This window comes from Clupea harengus, chromosome 2, assembly GCF_900700415.2.
Source record: "Clupea harengus chromosome 2, Ch_v2.0.2, whole genome shotgun sequence".
Classification (NCBI taxonomy): domain Eukaryota; kingdom Metazoa; phylum Chordata; class Actinopteri; order Clupeiformes; family Clupeidae; genus Clupea; species Clupea harengus.
In genome coordinates, this window is record NC_045153.1 from 17,877,259 (window position 1) to 17,895,965 (window position 18,707).

Below are 18,707 nucleotides of genomic sequence, written 5' to 3' on the forward strand. Positions count from 1 at the left end.
TAGATCACCATGGGATGGGCTTGGCAGCTCACTTTGCCGACAGAGATAGCCCGAGCCCCTGGACCTGAAGGTATTAAATCACAAAAGCGTGGACAATGTTCCCACCGCACCCCACAAAAGCTTTAACACCCATCTCCCATAGTTTTGTAGGGCTCACCCGCTGCACTGAAAGGGCCCCCTTTCTTTCGTTTTTGAGGGGCTTCACCGTCAATACCATCAATAGAAATAGTGTTCCTCCCCCCACAATGGCCAAATCAACTGTGGGAGCGTTCTGGTCTCTCCCGCTCCCCCTTCCCTCTCGCTTTCTCCTTATTGAAGGCTTGCTCCCCTGAACAGAGCACTGAGGGAGAGAAAAGGCGCATGCCTTCACGTCTTACATGCAACTGCACTCCCCTCTTTGAATGCGAGGGAGGGGGGGTGACAAGAAACATAAACCAAAATTGGAAGAACCTTGAAAATAATGTATAAATTATGAGATTCTTTGCCTTCAAATACACAAGGATATTTTTGGACTATACTCTTGCATTGGGTGTCCAGTAGGTGTGCTTTAAAAACACACACACACACACACACACACACACACACACACACACACACACACACACACACACACACACACACACACACACACACACAAGTTCAGTTGTTTGGTCAATTTTGAATTTGTCAGTGGTAAGATGCCACAATAACAAACAGCATGACAAGATGGGTCTGCACACAAACTGAACTCCTGTCAATCACATTAAATATTAATTAGACTTGCAGACAGTATGGCTTGACCATATTCGCTGGATCCCATTTCACATGTGCAGAGCCGTGCAGACAGCCGTCAAGACCAGGTTACAGACTGACAACCAAAAAGCCAGACACGGCCAACGGCACATTCAAAAACAATGAACAGTGTCAATTCATTAGAGCCTGATAGGACCCACACGTTGCTTCATTAGCATCCATCCCACTTGTTTTTAGCGTAGCCTTCACATATTTTAGAGGCAGAGACGGCCATTTCCATCTCATCTGCCCTCATGCTTCTCTTTGCTTTGTGTACAGGGCATGCCCACCCTACCATTTATACAGAGCGAAAAACACCTAAAAGTCACAGGAACCTTACTAGAGCAGAGGCAATCCAAGGCAGAGCTGAAGTGGAAGGCAAAGTAATGGCAGAGTGAACAGAATGCACCAAGTGCATTAAAGCAATTTTCTCCCCTTTGGTCTGAGTAGACCATCAGAAAATAAGTGGGCCTGTTTTTTTGCAAGTCCTCTGCCACACTGCTCACGTATTACACTTCTTTGACGCAGTCCATTTTATCTTGTAAAGTTAAAGATGAAAAACAAGGCAAGATATTTCATTGCTATTGTGATGAGAAAAGGTGCAAACCCTAGAGCTACTCTTAGAATGTCACACGCATACAAATCGAAATCAAACTAGTAGGATAAATTGAAATAATAATAAGACACAATTCCACAAGTTTCCTCAACAGACGCATCATTTATCATCATCAGACACTTTCTGAGGTGATTTGAGGGTAAACTTGCTCTTCTAGCGCTGGGCAGCACCACCTTCTTATTATTTGTATACAAACCTGGACCCACTTCACATGGGCCTGAGCCCCGGCCGTGTTGTTCTCCCTCAAGGGAGGCACGTCAGTGCCAGTCACTGCCTAGCACTGGCTTTTCCGGGCATCTGTTGTTGTGCTGCTCTGTCCCTGCCATTTCTCGGAGTGCAGTGCCACTAGAAACCTTTGCTAAGCATTTCACCCGGCGCACACAGAGAAGAATACCAAACACACTCCAAGGAAAAGAAAAAAGAAAAAAAAGGACAGAACATAAAGTGAAAATTCTCTTAGCCATCTGACGGCAAACACGATACTGCTGAAGCTTTTTCTGAAACCCCAAGGGTAACAGAATATCTACAGTACAGACAATGTACCTACTGGATGTAGAGACCATTAAAACTAATCACTTCAGGTGGATACATTATTCATATACAGATTGATTATATGATCACATACTTGAAAAAAAAAAAAACATATCATCTTCTCATGTTCATGTTACAAACAGACTGCTCTCCACACCAGTGCGCAAGCTCTGAAGGAGTACACCTGAGCTTGAAATGTGATTACTGACTCTTTAACCTGTGTAATTAGCAGGCTCTACCTTTGGAAAATTGAACAATTACCTGCTGACTGTTAAAAGACTAATGCTGTGGTCAGTGTGTAATCAAGTCAAAGTGTCTCATAAAGCTTCTGGTCTTTGAGAGCATCTGTGATTGTTGTGATTTGAGACACCTACTGTTTCTTGTTTTGGCAGAAACTGTACAATTTTATGACACTGCCTATTAAGAGGAGAAGTAAAATATACTTTCAGGTTTAAAAGGTGCAACATCCTTTATCATGCTTCATCACCATGATTTAAAGTTACACCATGGCGGTCTGCTTAAGTCTGACTTTAGGCACAACAACAATAAAAAGGAAATCTCTGAAAACTTTTACAGCTTGTGCAGGGGGATCTTTATCTTGATTCCCAGGCAGTATTCCAAATGTCTGCAATGGATCTTTCAACCGCCTTATCTTCCATGATACCGAGCCCATCTAGCTGAAGTCAGAAATACTGTATCTTGGGTACTTATATCCCCATCTCCTCCATGTCTTTTCTTTCCATATGGTAATATCAGCTCCACGATAGCTCCGATTCCCTTCCATAAAACTTTTATCCTCCTCGGTCTCCTCTCAATCGATGCCACCACATTACAAATAATTCAGATGGCACGTCTTAAATATGCACCATTGAAACTTTGATGAGGGCCAATGAGTCATTACTGGCCTCAACTTATTAATGAATAGAAATAATTTATGCAGATATCAGATGTGGTTGACGGAGAGCCATCCCCCTGCCCCCCCACCCCGCCTCCTCGTATTCCGCTACCGTTACTATGGCGCCCAACAGGTCTCGCCGTCCCTCATGCCGAGGCGATCATTCACGTTTGCGTTCGGACAAACCATGCTGTGTTCGTGCCCTGCCCTCCGTCAAGAGCCCTCATAAGTTCATTAAAGATGAAAACCTCTTTTCCATTTGAATGGGAGGCCTCTCGCATCCTGGGCAAACACTTGAATCGACCTGTCCACACTGATGGTGATGGGGGGAGGGGGGGTTGATATATGAATATTAATAGACACATTTGTTGAGAGGGACATGCACGAAAGAACTCGCAGACAAATGAGCTCTCTGGCTGCGAGAGGTGTTCAAGCAGAGCCACGGGCGCACACACACACACACACACACACACACACACACAGAGAGAGAGGCACAATGGGCCCCAGACGCAGTCCTTATCACGTTTCACCAAAAAACCTGACGAGAAACTTGCGGCTGGGGCATCTCTCTTTGAGAAATGAGTCAGAATGAAAATATGTGTGTGCCTATTCACCGAGCCTTTCACAAAGCAATTCCTCCCCACACAGATTGTACGGGACACACAATAAGAATCCAGCACACAGGCGGGTGCCTAAGGGCAGCAGCACGGTGGAGTGACAAATTGTCCAGGTGCCATTTGGCACGGCAGGTTGGTGGTGCCTGGTGGACGGGAACTCTTGCCAACAACAATTACTGGTTTGTGATAAAGTACTAATTCTGTTCACTCATAAATGCAAACAGTTAAAGACTTTGATGAGCCGAATCTCAGGCCGAGTCTGTGCAGCTTACGAGAGAGGCAAGGAGCATCTATTGTCTCTTCACTCTCTCTCTCTGCCTAACGCAGTCTTTCGCTTGAGAAGTGTGGCACAGTAGATGTACAGAGTAAACAGAAATAAATCTGAAGGAGATGGCAGCAAAATAATGATCAGATTGTGGGTGATTTTACAGAAGAGCAGCTGCATCCAAAATAAGTGTTGATGATGTATGCTTAATAGAGAGAGAGAGAGAGAGAGAGAGAGAAAAAGAGAGGGGGAGAGAGACAGAGAAAGAAAGAGTGAGAAAATAAGTGCTAGAGAGATTTTCTTTTAACGTTTTTACAGCCAAGGCATGAGAAATGTTTTCCAAAGTTTCTTCTGAATGATTCAGTCTTAACAGTCAGTCGGCTGCAAGTCCAGGATTGGTTCTTTTGTCATATTTCATGCAACGGCATCAGGTAAACACTATTCCCCACTGTTCCATTGTACAACCCATTCACTATTAAAACAGAATGCAGATTCTTTGCTTGTTTCAGAATCATCCATTCAGCTGTCCTCAAGAGTAAAATAAAATAGTGTGACATGAATACTGACCAGTATCAGACTGATGTTTGTGTGTTCACCAAAAACAAGACATGCATCAAGCAAGCCCAACACAATGGCAATATATTGATGCAGCTGCTTCTCATTTGCCAGAACAGATGTGCTGGCAGTCCCACTGTGGACGGACTGAGAAACAATCCATCAGCAAGCTCTGACAGCTCAGGGGACTGTCCAAGACACTGCATTTTTTTGTACAGGAAACACTATGCTGTCTGTCTTGGCTGTGGCAGTATGCACTAGACAATTGTATTGTGTTTAGGAATGATACGGAAGCTTACTGAATGGCGAGATTTGGCGTGTGGTGTTCCGCGCTGACAAGCCACACTGCGCACTAAGTTCCAAAATGTGCATAGGCTCCTACAAATTGTTATGAATGATTTCAAAGAATCACATATTGCGCACATAGCTGCTCGTTTCTGCCCTCTGCTGCCATTCACCAGAGTGGCAGTTAACGTTCACCATGAAATATCCAGTAAGTCTTCCTTTTTAAACTTTTATTTCAGAAAGGTGTCGCGAAATTGTCGTTAGAATTCCAGAAAACGGGGCGAATATGGAAGCATTAAACTAACTAATTTAGATAACATGTCTCTTACTCATTTTTGATACCTAGCATAGAACAGGTTCCACTGAGGCAACACCTTTCAGAGACAAATACTAGAAATGCTAATGTAAAAATGTCTTTGTACAGCCATCGCAACCCTGTGCGGTCTGCGCAAATGTGGTACTTACTTAAATTAAATTGTTATCGAATGCAAAACTATTGGCAACCCACGGTCTCAATTTCAATTAAACTCTTTCAGTTATCTACACAACAGACGATGCCACGAACATCTTTATCCGGTGTAGAGCCTCCTGCCACCCGCTACATACAGCCAGTCACCCCCTGAGCCCCTTGTTTGCTGAAAATTGACATAGGAACTTCGCACATTTTGCACTGCACAACGTTGAAAGCTTTCACTTTATTGTTGGCAAAGACTATTGTTCATCAGACAAATTTTATCTAAATTTTCAAATAGGCTACATACTGTGATATTCGTAACGCTCCGGAAAACAATAAGTCGACACGGCGGTTACGAGAATTCAGTGCCAACCATAGGAGTTTCACAAGCAGCCAACAAAAAAAGACAAGATATCAAAAATAAATATAATTTACCAAACCTTTTGGTAATTTGATAGTATGTGCTACTGAAAATAATGCTGAGCATGATCCTAAACAACAAAAATAACCAGTGGGCAACAATGGTAAACATAATGCGTTGTATCATCAATAACAAAACACGCACAGTCCACTTTAACAATGTAAAGGGATAAAACTCCGGAGTACCCTAGCCTACCAAAGAAATAATAATAAACGAACTTGACAGCCTTCGGACCGTGACAATGTTACGGTTCCTGAGCCCCCCAAAACCATTCCGATCCCAGGAAGATACGTGAGTGGCAAGTAAAACCGCATCGGTATTAAAAACATCTTTGGCCATTATGCTGCCTTTGTCGTTAGATATAGCCAGATATAATGTTAAAAAAAGACATCTCCAAGCAAAACCCCTCACTGATTACTCATTTGTGTTCTAAGGACAAGTCGATAGGCAACTGTTGTTAATGAACGCGAAGAACGCACTTTTCCCCATGGGTTTTAAGCTACATATAAAACCACCCTTACTCATATCAGGATTTCCAGTTTCTACCCCTGCGTGAAAATGAGCTATATATTTTTTAAAGTACGACTTTAATTTCAGCATTCAGCAACATTTCCCATGACACCATGCCTTAAGTTACAATTGCTTATCGTTAATCGTCTTGTGATGTGGTTTTTAGATGTTCTCATGCTGAACACTTTGACAGACAGTGACTGAGGATGCATAAAAAGTTCATTGAAGTCTCCTGTTCTTGGCCATTTGTAAGGATTGCTTTATTTGACTGTGAACTGAATAAAAGAAAAAATGACACTTACCTTTTCTTATGTTGACTTTTCCTAGAAAGTTTAACTGAGATGCACTGAAAAGAAAGATATTTCGTTCCTATCCTCTGTCCTGATGTATCCTGGTTGTGTCAACGCTTCTAACAGGACGACCTGCAGCTGGTAACTGCGCGCTCCTTACCAGATGAAACCACACTAAGACTACCTGCAACTGACACAAAGAGGGGGGTTCAAAAACTGTATGACGTTAAACCAGAGCTATTTCGAGACAGTCAAACGATCTTGTTTTGATATCTATGGGTCTACAAGCACTTCATTGAGTTTCATTCCCTTTTCTACCGTGGAATCGTGTCGTTTGGAAGTGTTTATTGCGCAAACTTAATCTAACACCCATTTATCATGATGGACTCGCCCATTTTGATCTGTACGAAGTGCCAGAGCAATTAATTAACTATTTGCGTGCTTTTCCTCCCACGAAGTTTTGCGATGGAAAAGACCTAGCAAAGTGAATGATCGACAGGACAACTTTCTGTAAAGAAACCAGTGTCACAGTTGTGTTCACTGAGACACAAAAAACGAAAGGAAATGCCAGTTCCATAACTACTTTGAAAATCAAAGTTCATGCAAATGAATAATTCGATCCGTTCACATCTGACAGTGTTTCATAGAATAAAAAATAAGGAGAACGTGGGTTAGAGTTGCGTGGACCTTGGAGCTCTTTGGTCATCCACGAGGGAGTTTGGTTGATTGTCGAAAATGTACGAGGGATGTGTTATCAACATCCAACCCTACTGCATCTTTCCAGGTGGTGGCACCAGGTAGCGCTACAGCCTCCATAAATCAGTGAACGGTCTGACGTTTGTAAACATTTAAAAAGGCTATTGTTCCCAGTGTTGTTCACAAATTAATAGAAGGTTTGAGGTGGAATACATGTATAAATTGCAACAAGTGGATATAAGAAGCTACAAGAACCTAGCTTCTGAAAGACTGTGTAATTATATATATTTGGTAGAAATGTATATCGTTTTTTTATTCTTAACGCAAGCAAGCATTCAGCATGGAAACTAGAAGATCTATTTAAATATATAGTCCCACTGTCCTAATTTGCTATGGTTCCCATCTTCTATATAACTACATTTCCCAGGAACGTTTCCGATCTCCTTTGGAATCGCTGGGGCAGGGACTGCGCCTGCGCAGCCAGACGTGGCAGCGGTATCATGGCTTCTTGGACCCGCCACGAGAGACGGATGAGAGATCTCGAGATGTACATTCTCGTTTTGCTGGTAAGTCGCCAGCTTTTACTGGAATACTTTGGTATACCACTCTGTAACATGCAACCACGTGGCAATTTATTTCTTTAGTTAGTGTCTTATAATCGTCACTGTTTGCAATGTAGGCTTTTTCATCCAGGTAAAGTTGACAGCCAGAGAAGGGGAGACCATTGATCATTTTAAGCTGAAGTTAGCGTAAGAACACCCATCGAAACGTGATAAGTGTTGCATAGCTCTCGCAATTTGCCTCTCTGTTTTGGCAAACTGGTCTGGAAAAAATGATTGATATTAGTACAGTATAACGAGTGTCAATATCGAGTCGCCAGTTGCCTTTCTAACGGGCTCTTAACTCGCCCGATATAGTAGTTGAGATTTGTGTGTTGGGCAAAAACAATGAGCGTAGGATTTAAAGACGTAGATTTCACGTGGATTCTGATCAAGCGTTTAGTTTAATGCATGTAATTCGTCTCCAAAAAAGGCACACTTAGGTAGAAAGCACACACATCCACTCACAAGCCCGTGGTCTTGTGACGGGTATGTGATTGCTATCCAGTAATGTTTCCAGAAATGTATCCAATTACTTAGACCTTTCGTTGGTCTCAAAAGCAAAACCTTTTTGATAGGCGTGGTCAAAAAAAATCGTTGTTGGTATTGTATCAAAACCGTTGATCTTGAAAAGAAATCAATGCACATATCTATCACTTTCATTTCACTTGAATTAATGTAAGTGGCAAATGAATAGCATGGGTTATGTGACATCCTCAAGAGAGCTGTATTCAACAGCTTTGTCCTTAGCAGACCAGCTAATCTAAGTCTCCTGCTACAATATGCAGTGTATCAAATTGGGCAAGGATCTATTGTAACTGTACTGCCACGTCATTCAGATCTAATTCTCTGGGACCTTTCCTGTTCCACATCCTGTTTTGTCACTGGCATGGCAAACAAAGGTGGATTCTCAAGAGTGCTAAGGAAGAGGCTATGCGGCTGGTTCCAAGTTTGATTCTGTTACAGGGAGTCCATCTGCAATGGCCCCCCCTCATGACAACCCTGCCTGTCAGAGCAATTTCTCAAATCTCTTAATCTGTGAGCTGCCCCCCTCCCCTCCTCTCCCCTGACCCTAAAACACCCAAACTGTAACCGCCAGGGCTGCCAATTTTGGGGCCACCCCACCATGGTAGCGTTAAAGTGCTTTCTACTCCGCCTCAGTGTGCCTTTGCTAAGAGCACCAAGTGCTGTATTTCCAGGTGCACTGTGTCCTCTTGCCCTCCCTCTTCACATCAGTCACGCACAGTTGAGGTAGGGCTAACGCGCAGACATTGCCAGGCCCTGTACGTGCTTTGAGAGCTCAGCTTATCAATGGCCTGAATCAACAGAGTTGCAGTGATGGACTGTTATTGGTGGTAGTGCCACCCCCCCATCCCCACCTATGTACGCACACACACACACACACACACACACACACAAGGTTCTGGATAGTTGCCTCATTAATCAGGAAGATGACGCAACTCATTTCACAAACACCGCAGTGGAAGTGCTGATTCAGTGTGGCGGCCTATAACCGAAAATGGGATGGCATCTATTATGCAGATTTGTCACAGACATGGTGAGAGGACGTGTGGCGGATCCTGGCATGACGCTGTTTATAAAGTGTGATGATCTTGCTCTCGCCCTCATCTCACCCAACACTTGTTTTGTAGCCAACAGCATGAAAGCCATAGATGTAGATGTGACCTTGATGCATCTTGTGTGAAGGCTCATAGCCCAAGTGTCTCTGAAGGTCAGCTCATGGGGAGACTTCAAATCGCAGATGTCTGTTTTAATGTTCCAGAAAGAGCCAGTGGAGGCGATCATTAGTTGTAGAGATTGGTCTACAACACAATGGAGAGCAGACCTCCAGTGACTGGTTGGGCACTGCAGAGTCATGCCCATGTGGAAATATCCGTTGAGGTCATGGCCTGAGCTCCGTAAGCTTCTATGGTTAAAGCATTTAGCAGAATGGATCCTAGTGCTAATGGGGGGGGGGGGTGACCATGCCATTTCACAGCTCTCTCTTTTAAGGTAGAGGCGTCAAAGAAAATGGTGCAGGGGCAAACACCGATACGTGCAGCCTCAAATGTGTGTGTCTTTCCACCGGGGGCTCCGCTCTGCTCCGTAAGCTGCAGGCTCCCTCCAGCACGGCACATGATCCACATGAATGAGGGCGTCTGCTCAGTTTCTGAATGGAGAACTGGAGGAGAATCTTTAGTAACTCGTCCCACAGGGGAACGACGGAGAAGGTTACCTTTGCACTGCAAGGGCTTGCAATGCTAATTCTTTGGTATGCTATTACAATGCTATTTTTTTTCCACTTGCATTCATACATTAGTTGCTCCCAAATCCCCTCTGCTGGTACAATAAACAGTTGAGTAAAGCACCCTATTATGCAGTATGTTTATGAGGAAGCCTGTAGCTGTTTGTGGCCGTGGTCTCCACAGACTGTACAAACAAGGTTTTCGCATGCAATAATGTGTATTAACAGGATTTGGTCCTTAATTTAATCATCTGTGTCTTTTACGATATTGAATCCATGTGCTCTATAATTCACAAGTAATGTATTCCTAGTTATGTTTGATACAATGCTATCAGTGTTCAACTGAGCATAGAATATACTGTAGTTTTCCTTTTAGTACTAGATCAAAGACTACTGACATTGCACATTTGAGGATCAGTTGTTGTGTAGTTGTTGGTCAGAGTTTTATTTAGTCAGTAACTGGACAAAGGTTTGACATGTGTTCTGCACTTTTTTTAGTGCAAGACCACACAAGTTGTATTTTAGGCCTATGTTTTATTTATTTTGAATGTAAATAACTCGTCTGTATCTATACAGGGCGTTTACTGCAGAGAAATGTCACACAGCACCCAAGCTGCATTACAGATTTCAATGTGTTTCCTCTTTACTATACACATTGCATTCCTGCACTCTGCGATTGTGTGTGTTTGTAAGGGACTGTTTGGGCTCTAGTTAATAATCAGTGAAAGTAAGAAAATAAGCTGGCCGTCTGGACAGTGCAGAGAGGAAAGATTCTCATAAACACTCCCAGATTTACAGAGCCTCTCAAGGACTTGTTGTAAAATATAAACCAACAGCTAAAGTATTGCATATGTATTTGCACTGCATATCAGCAGACATGAAACCTCTGTGCCTCTTCACCCTCTTGGTTGTTGTCAGTCATTTACTCTTGTCTGGGGCTGTTCTGGTTTATTAGTCAAAAGCAGTGTGGCACGGCACGCACGTATACATCAGTCCTCTCTCCCATTTTAAAGCCTCTCCCATCGACCTGCAGCAGCGTACAGTTGTGTGCTTTCCTGATGAGGCGACTGAATGGATGTCTGTAACAAGGGCAGCCTTGTGAGAGCGCCTCTGTTATTAGGATAATGCCCTCATTCAAACCGGTGGCGCGGTGAGAGCCAAAAAGGAGCTGCTTTTGTAACAGGTAGGGACGGTGATGATTGCTAGTCGTTCATGCCCTCGTTTCCTTTGGCGCGGGTCCTTCCTCTCTGACTGTAAGAAGAGTGCGAAGAGAAGTGGGACCATAGGAGTGGGGAGTGGAGCTTGTACCCCCTTTTCCCCCTCCTTACACTATCGCACCTCTCAGGGGTTCCTGTCCACAAATGTACTGAACTGCAGGGCATTTTCGCCGGCCTGCCCGCCCGCCCGCCTGCATGGTTTTGAATGTGTCTAGGGCAGTGAGTCTATTGGGAGGCTTTAATGTTACCTTCTTTCACCCTGTCTGGTGCTTTCAGTGTTTACAGAGCCGTGTCATCCATGTTACCCAGCTCAACCATACGCTTCTTCAATTCTGTCTGTCTGTGTCTGCCTGTGTGTGTGTGTGTGTGTGTGTGTGTGTGTGTGTGTGTGTGTGTGTGTGTGTGTGTGTGTGTGTGTGTGTGTGTGTGTGTGTGTGTGTGTGTGTGTGTGTGTGTGAAAGCGCTGCTTTTATGTTTGTTGCAATGGAAAGAGAACCTACTGATTGTAGGCTACCATTAAACTCCTTGATATGGGTTTATGTGTGTGTGCTGTGGGCCACAGTACCAGGGTCTGAAGAGCTCAACACATCCTTTCACCTTGACTTTCATGCCTTGCTATTGAACTTGAGCACATGCCACACTGAGAGCCTTTTTTTTTTTTTGCGTCTCAGGTTGCCATTTTACTTTTCACCACCATCTCATTTCTTGTTTTGGGGCGTGACGCTGGCAACAGACGACAGCAGTAGCGCAGGGGTCAAGTGTGGTTTAGTGCCTCAGAGCGTCCATGGCCTAATCACTCTTGACTGCGTGTACCGTGCCCAAGGACCTTCATCTCGTTGTTTGATTAATGCTGCCTGGCTGCTACTCCAAAGCTCAGCCAAGGTGTGGACAGAGGTGTGGCTGATGTGTGTCATTAATAGAAAGAGAGTGATTCATTCGTCTCCCCACTCTCTATTCCCCATCATGTCTCTCCGGTTCAGTTCCATGCTCTGATCTGATTTGCGTGAAGTGGTCCCTTACATACTGTTCAGAAGGGGGTCAGGCACATGCATTTAATTAACGAGGAGGAACATTTCATGAATTTCAGCTCCTTTTTCACCCCCCCCCCACACACACACACACACACACACTTTTCTTTCTCTCTCTTTCTCGCTCTCTCTACCTCTTTCTTTCTCTCTTTTTCTGTGGTGAGAAGACGTGTTAATGCTTGAGAGGGTAGCAGCCAGTTTCAATGGCACCCCATGGTGAGTCAAGGGTTTGTGAGAGACGGTAAGGAAGTCAGCTCTCTGGTCTCTGCTCTCTGTCTCGCTGCTCGGCCTGCGGAGCGCCACTTGTGATTCATCCCTCATCCCACCCCCCCCCTCCCCCGCCAGGTGAGGATGTGTGGTCAGTGGATATCTTATTATGCCACACGCCCAGGCTTCCTCACTGTCAGCCCCAGCATGTGTTTGGTTTCCTCTGGTGTGATGGGTGTGTTTTTTTTCTATTCCGCTGTAGATAGTGGTTTCACAGATTCCGTCCTTGCCGAGTTTTTTTTTTTGCCAGAGAGGCGAGCCGTTTAATTAGCCCGGATCAGCACCAGTTGGTGAACAGTTTGGCTCACAGTCGCTGGATTCTTTTGAGGGGTGGATGTGTTGGAGTTAGAGGGGAGGGGAGGGTGTCATGGCCCATGCTATCTATTCATTTTAAGCATCTCAGACCAGTTGAGCTGTAAGTGTGGAGTGGGTAGGTGGAGTTGGGGTCGGGCTTATGGTCCGTGCTAACCATCCTTTAAGCTTAAGTCAGGCAGACCCAGACAAGACATATAGTCCTGTAATTCTGACCCTCTCCCAGTCCACTGCTGAGGTTCCATATCCCGGCCGCGGATGGGTGGGTGAGAGGGTGGATCGGTGTCACCAGCCGTGACGCGCCCCGCTCCCGTTGTGACGCTCCCGTGCACCGCCACTGATGGCCTCCTTATCTCTGGCACCCTCTTATCTCCTCCGCTCCGCTCCCTTCCTCCGAGCGGATTCCACGCACCCACTGAAACAATGTAATGACACGGGGGGAGCTGTAGATTGAGTACGAGAGTTCCTGTTCTGTTTTTGTGTCATCGCTGCATCATGCACAAGTTTGAGATGGGGAATACATCGCATTGAATGAAACTGTAGTTGGAGATGGACATGTGGCATTGTCTGTTTCATTCACAATTTGGTGCAAATGATTTGTTCGCTATAAAAAGGTCAATTTGTGGTCTGTTTCCCAACCGCTGGCTCAGCCAAATCAATTGCCGTACAAAATAATAGTCAGTGTCGTTTTGAAGGCAACATTTATTTCTCTGCACACCAGCTTCAGTAAGTCAGACTGAAGGATTCCCACTCAATATTGTAAAGACAACACAAGTGAAAGCAAAGGTCTTGTATTGATTATGTATCTGAACGTGTCATAATTCACATATCCGTTGTATTGGTGGACTTCTTTTTTTTTTTTTTTTTTGCTACCAGAAAAAATGGCATTGGCAATGTGTCAACAAAAGTGTTGTGATTTAAGCTGCAATGGTTTGCATTCTTCTGGAATCCGATGGACTCGTTCTGTAAGATGCCCCCTGTGTTTGGGTGCTGTGGTTGCGTGGTGTGACTGTGAAAGGTGACAGCCGTACAAATATGTTCTTTCTCTCTTTTTTGTTCCCTCTTTCTTTCTTTCTTTCTTTCTTTCTTTCTTTCTCTCTCTCACTTGCTTTCTCTACAGCTCTGGGTGGTGTCAACGCTGCAGGCGGCGAAGGTGTCTCCGCTCATCGAGAGAGTCAGCGACCACAAGGACTTTAAAAAGCTGCTCAGGACACGCACCAATGTTCTGGTCCTCTACACAAAGTCTGGTGAGGACACACACACACCCCCACACACACACACACACAGTCCTCCCCCCTTTTGACCTTCCTACCCATTGCTGTGTTGCAGTGTTTACACCAGGTTGCTGAGTCTAAAATAGATGTCCTGAAGTGTGTGTGTGTGTGTGTGTGTGTCACAAATGGTAGAAATGCAGAGCAGGCCTTGCGAATAAACAAACTTTGACAGATTGGAATTTTTTTTTCAGCTGAGCAAATGGCTGAAGTGTTTTTTTTTCTTCATTTTTTTAAAATCCACTCCAAAATGTGCATTGACGTCTAGAACGACGCGCTGGGAAACATTCTGATTCAGCCAAGAACATTTGACCTGTTCTTGTTATTCGGTGGCAGCTTGTGGTTCAGTTTTGCTTTCCACAGCAGCGATTGCACTAGCTCCTCTGGGTCAGTGTAAATGCGCAGCAGAACTGAACCAAAGCGAACCGAACCGCAGCCCAGTCAAGCAGCCACATCAGCCCCACTCCCTGCTGGGCTATCAAGGAAAATCACACACACTTTTTTATTTGATTTGAATATCTCACATACGCGGTTAGCTGGAGCCAGCAAAGAGCCGTGCCATCGTGCTCCACGCCATTCATAAAACAGTCCTCCCTCTTGGATCACAGTAAGAGGCTTCGAAGGCTTCAATCCCCCCTCAGCGCCCCACACCACCTGCCCCCGGAGGTTTATTTGTTTCATAATTCACTGGCCATTTCAGCAGCATGAGGTCAATGGATAAGACTTGGTGCAAATCGAACGCTGGCCTTGATTGATGGCCTAGCCAGGGCTCGATCATCCTCTCAAGCACTGTGTTGGCTCTTCTTTTTTTTTTTTTTCATTCGTTCTTTTTTCCTTTTCCTTTCCCTTTCGTGTATGCTTCTCTTTTCCATTTAATTTCCTGCTTTCTGAAGCTCTCTGTTACCGAGGAGGAGCCAGAGGGAATACCTACACATATCAGGAGTGTGCCTGTTGTGTAGAATGTTAACCGCTGTGCTTTTAAGGAGTTTGGGAGAGCTCTGTGTGTGTGTGTGTGTGTGTGTGTGTGTGTGTGTGTGTGGAGAAGAGATGTCCGTTTGGTGAAAAATCAAGATCTCCCATCTGTCTTTTTTCATCACCATCTTGGTATGAGAAGCAGGCCAGAGACCGCAGCAGTGGCCCTGTTCTAAAAATATGTTCAAGTGATCTGCAAATGAAGTCATATGTTATTGTTGGTATTATTGTTATTGTTTGCAAAGGAACAACAAGCTTGTTTACTCAAACGTTTCCTGAACTCCACAGGCACATCTGGAGATGTCCAGCTCAAGCTTTTGTCAGATGTTGCTCAGACCGTCAAAGGACAAGGAACCATTGCCTGGGTGAATTGTGGGTAAGTATGTCACCATTCCTCAGGCATTATAATATGGGGCTCCTTATACAAGAGCTGCGTCTGTGCTACCGCTGTCATGTCACACACTGTCATGTCACACACAACAACCTCTGTCTTATTGCTGCCAAGCATTTCTTTGGTCCGAAGCCACTGGATTCCTAGAATTTCCCAGAGGCAACATGGAGTGTCTGAAATCGCTGGTTTATATTTCAAGTGAGTCTGTCCTGCCGTCCCCTGCGCTGCCCTGCGCTGCTGAAGGGGAGAAACACAACTCTTCATCTAACGGTCGTGGGTGACGGAGAGCTCATGAGACACAGAGTCGTGCTTGATGCTTCATTCGCACATCCTCCCAGAATCCCTTGCGGCAGGGATCTATCAGGTTTTAGGGCAGAGGAGCCTTTGAAATGAGGTTTTTGAGCTGGACTTTTTTTATGGTATAGATGTGGCTACCTTTGTAGAAGTCTTTCAAGGCATCCAGTAGCATTCGATCATCATGCATGTCATATTTGGCATATGAATATATGTTTATGCGACAGCTACTTAATGTTTGAATACTGGTTGGGTTTATCCAAGACTCTCTTTTGATAAATGTTAAAGTCTGAAAACATGGCCATATGACCAGAGAAGTTAGAGGAGTTTCCAGAGGCTGGATAGAGGCTGCTATCCAGCTGAATATTGACTGGCTCTCCCCAGCATGTAAGGAGCTGGGGAGGTAAACAGTGGACAGTGGGAGGACATCATGCTTTAAGACATCTTTTCAGTGCCATCTCTTCGGCAGGATTGATTTTCTGCTCAACGTAATGGCCTCGGGCTTAGAGCTCTACTTTGTTCCCCAGGTTACAAAAGCTACAGGCCTCACGCGCACCAGAAATGGTCTAATTGATTGCCGTTGGCCCTTTTGTTTTATTGCCCGCCGGCTTATTATCATTATGAATTTTTCTAGTATTTTCCTGTTATTTAATTAGGAAACCCATTCTGTTTTTGAGTGGGTGTCAACACACGGCTAAGTGTGAGTGGGTCGATGCCAGGGTCAGTGCCAAAACAAAGCGGAGAGCGCCAGGGGAAGATAGTACTCCACATGGGCAGTGGCTGTTTGAAGTGCCACCCTTGCCAGTTTCCAGTGTACTGTCACGTATTTCCACCAGATGACAGCAAGATGAGAAACACAGTCATCCAGAGTCATCCAGAGAGCAAGGCTCCAACAACAAAAGGAAGAAGAACTAAAGGAAGGAAGGAATTATTTCAGTTTCTTTGCTTGTGTATTTATTTAGTTATTTATTTTGAATTTCACAGCATTGTAAATGTTGACACTGGGTGGAATGTTTTCGGAGCCACTTATCTTCCGAGGCCAGCAAGGAAGTGCATCATGATGAGCTTTAGAATTGCTCTCGTGTTGTTTCCTCACTTCTCTACTGGGCGAGGGGCCTGTACAAAGCCCTGCCTCTACCCCTGCCCCCAGCGCAAAGCAGTGTGAGCAGTGTGCAAAGCACTGCCTTTAAACACATCAAGTAACTTTCATAGAATAGTGAAAGAGTCAAACTGGGTTTCCATTCTACTCATTTGCATATTTGAAGCGCTTTTATATTGTGTGTGTGTGTGTGTGTGTGTGTGTGTGTGTGTGTGTGTGTGTGTGTGTGTGTGTGTGTGTGTGTGTGTGTGTGTGTGTGTCCATCTGCTGTGATATGCAAATTAAGAATGTATTCCCCTCTAATTAAGGGAGGACTCAAGAACATCTGTGGGATCAAAACTTGGGGTTGTCGGGGGAACTTTAATGGAAACTCAACAAATGATATTTGATGCAAATAAACCCGTTTCCATCAACCTTATTCACTTCATATCCTATGCAAATAGGGAGATATCCTCCATTAACTCTTATTCGACTTAGAAGATTGTATTCAAATGGTCAAAATTTGCATTAGAAAGTTGGATGAAAACCTAACTATTGCTTTACCTCAAAGTAGGCCTATTTTCTCTGAGAGTGAACATTTCCACCTGGGAGCACAAACATTTTAGGGGCTTCACATCAGTGACTGAATGGATTAATTGGGAAAAACAAATTGCCCTATTCTGCTTGAAGTCTATTTCTTTCTTTCTTTCTCATTCCATCTGTGTATTTACTTTTTGCCTCAGGTTTAAAATGGCTAAGCATGGCCGTAGGCCGTTCCATTTTTTTCCACTTTCCGTAGAAATCTCCAAAAGGAGTTTCTTTTTTGAAAGGTTCCTGGTAATTGCCTTTTGTTATACCTATGACCTGTTGCTTGGAGTCTGAGCTCAGAATCTGATGTTATGGTGAGGCTAACCATGGGTGGAGGAACCAGAAATCCCCCCCCCATATTTGCGTCCTCCACTCGGAGCCTCTAGCTACCAAAGGGATGACTCACTTCACTTCGCCCTTGTACTGGTGCTGATCCACCCACCTTCTGTTTTTCCAAAAAAGTGGGGCCCATGTTGGGTCTTGAAGTGAGAAGGAGGCCATCAAAGCACCGTGGGGCACCCAGGGCACGGTGTGGTGTGTCACAACCACTCTGCCCATTCTCTGCCCTGCTGTGACTCACCCGTCTCGCGTGAATCAAATGCCGTGCTGAGCTCCACCAGCCCTGCAGGGCTTCATCACAGGCCTGGCATGGGAGTCGGGTTATGGGGGGTAGGGGGGGCATCCACTCATGCGTGACACACAGAAGGCCCTCTTCGTTAGCCCAGAAAGGTAGAGCGCTCAGAGGGGCGCGTCATGCGAGTGGCGTGCTCTGTTCGTATTTTTATCCAGCTTTTCATCTGCTTCCATTGTCCCGATCTGCTCAACAAAGCTGCTCGTGCGTCGGCAGCAAGAGGCCGTCGCCTTAGACATATGCCTCGCGAGCGGCGTAAACAAAAGGCATTCCCGAGAGGACGCTCATCTGAATGAGAGAAGAGGGTCTTGTTAAGCAGTCATTATTTTTTCCGTTTTGGTGCTGAGTAGCAATCTGCTCATGAGACAGTTTTGTGCAGGTGTTGCTGAGGCAGAAACACCAGTGTTATTTATACACGCTGTTTAGATTTGGGAGTTATTTTGCTGATGTTTCAAGTCTTATTGCCGTAGAACAAAGGCCCTTTGAAATGAAAAGAGAAAAAGGGGGAAAACAATGCTTGTTTGTCTCCAAGTTATTGAGTCACACAGTGATAAAAGTAAACATTGCGTTATTTAAAAAAAAAATCAGCTTGCCATTTTAAACAGACTCGTGTATTTGGTTTTATCGCAGTATTTTAATTCCCATTCAGCACCAGGCGTCTCCTCGCCCGTGTGAGGTTTTGATCAGCTCGGCTACAGTGACACCCAAAGTGGCCTGCGATGGATAGCCACTGCTGTCGCCTCAACAGCAGAAGCATGGCCATGTTTGGCCCATAAATAGCCAGACTTGCCATCTGTGATTATGAGTCAGCATGTTTGCAGCGCAGTGGCTCTAATCGACTCGTCCCCCACCTGACAGCCGACCCGTGCTCTCCATTTCCACATACCTTTATGGGGTTTTTTTTCTTC

The 18,707-nt window shown here is 44.8% G+C and overlaps 2 protein-coding genes across 5 annotated transcripts in view; one reads left to right on the plus strand and one right to left on the minus strand.

The window, feature by feature from the left end:
• The window catches only part of sema5ba (sema domain, seven thrombospondin repeats (type 1 and type 1-like), transmembrane domain (TM) and short cytoplasmic domain, (semaphorin) 5Ba), a 107,265-nt gene extending 100,837 nt beyond the window's left edge, over positions 1-6,428 (minus strand). For 3 of the 4 annotated variants that reach the window (XM_031585021.2, XM_031585016.2, XM_031585024.2), the window contains exon 1: positions 6,223-6,427. The gene's annotated coding sequence lies outside the window, so the exon portion shown is untranslated. Of the gene's footprint in view, positions 1-6,222 lie in introns of all 4 variants that reach the window. The other variant, XM_031585028.1, reaches the window with a different exon arrangement.
• Positions 6,429-6,857: 429 nt separating this feature from the next.
• pdia5 (protein disulfide isomerase family A, member 5) overlaps positions 6,858-18,707 on the plus strand; it is a 40,122-nt gene continuing 28,272 nt past the window's right edge. The window contains exons 1-4 of the mRNA XM_012819863.3: positions 6,858-7,007; positions 7,334-7,472; positions 13,695-13,821; positions 15,106-15,193. Of these exons, the coding sequence (XP_012675317.2) occupies positions 6,946-7,007; positions 7,334-7,472; positions 13,695-13,821; positions 15,106-15,193 (416 nt within the window). The 5' untranslated portion in view covers positions 6,858-6,945. The remainder of the gene's footprint in view (positions 7,008-7,333; positions 7,473-13,694; positions 13,822-15,105; positions 15,194-18,707) is intronic.